This window comes from Eimeria tenella, genomic scaffold (genome assembly GCF_000499545.2).
Source record: "Eimeria tenella Houghton genomic scaffold, Eth_scaff2167, whole genome shotgun sequence".
In the NCBI taxonomy this organism is placed as follows: Eukaryota; Apicomplexa; class Conoidasida; order Eucoccidiorida; family Eimeriidae; genus Eimeria; species Eimeria tenella.
The window spans coordinates 2,519-3,303 of record NW_013542018.1 but is presented as its reverse complement, the minus strand read 5'-3'; the positions used below and the strand labels follow the sequence as shown (position 1 = coordinate 3,303).

Genomic DNA, 785 nt, shown 5'->3' with positions numbered 1-785 from the left:
CAGTAAGAACAGCAGCTAGTACAGCAGCAGCCACAGCAGCAGCAGCAGCAGCAGCAGCAGCAAATACCCGTATTTCGTCTTCTGGCTGCCCGACGATAAGTCCGCTGCCGCTTAGCAGCAGCATCCGCTCCATCTGCTGCTGCTGCTGCTGCTGCTGCTGCTGCGGCTGGTAAAGGCGCAGCAAATTTGGAGTGTCCCCGTGCGCACTGAGGTGTATGATGCAGCAGCAGCAGCCAGCTCGAATTGCGTCTGCTGCTGCTGCTGCTGCCTGCAGCGAAGAGCCACCAACAGCAGCAGACCCCACAATAGCAATAACGCCCCTGGGCTTGCAAAAGGCGTCTCCTGTTTTGCTGCTGCTGCTGCTGCTGCTGCTGTTGCTGCTGCTGCTGCTGCTTGTTAAGGGGTCCGTCGAGGGGCCGGTTCCGTCGCAGTGTGGGGTGGCTGCTGCTGCTGCTGCGCCTGCTGCTGCTACTTCCAGCGCGGCCTCTCGCTGCAGCAGCCGCAGGCCCGCCTGCTGCTGCTGCTGCTGCTGACACCAGGAGGGGTCGCGCGTGCTGCTGCGGGAGAAGCGCTGCAGCAAACTTGCTGCTGCATGCGCCAACGAAGACTTCAGACCCTCCTTCTTCCGCTGCTGCTGCTGCTGCTGCTGCTGCGAATCAGGAGATACGCTCCTGTTGCTGCAGCTGTCGCTGCTGTAGTCCTGTGCATGATGGTCCTCTGCAGCAGCAGCAGCAGCAGCTGCTGCTGCTGCTGCAGTATTCTGGGGCTCCCGCAGCTGGGCAGCC

General features: G+C 62.2%; 1 protein-coding gene across 1 annotated transcript in view; it reads right to left on the bottom strand.

Moving 5' to 3' along the window:
• The window catches only part of ETH_00040315 (uncharacterized protein), a gene marked incomplete at both ends in the record, with an annotated part of 2,494 nt that overhangs the window by 830 nt on the left and 879 nt on the right, over positions 1-785 (bottom strand). Inside the window, one exon of the mRNA XM_013374594.1 lies at positions 68-775. Coding sequence (XP_013230048.1) covers positions 68-775 — 708 coding nt within the window. The remainder of the gene's footprint in view (positions 1-67; positions 776-785) is intronic.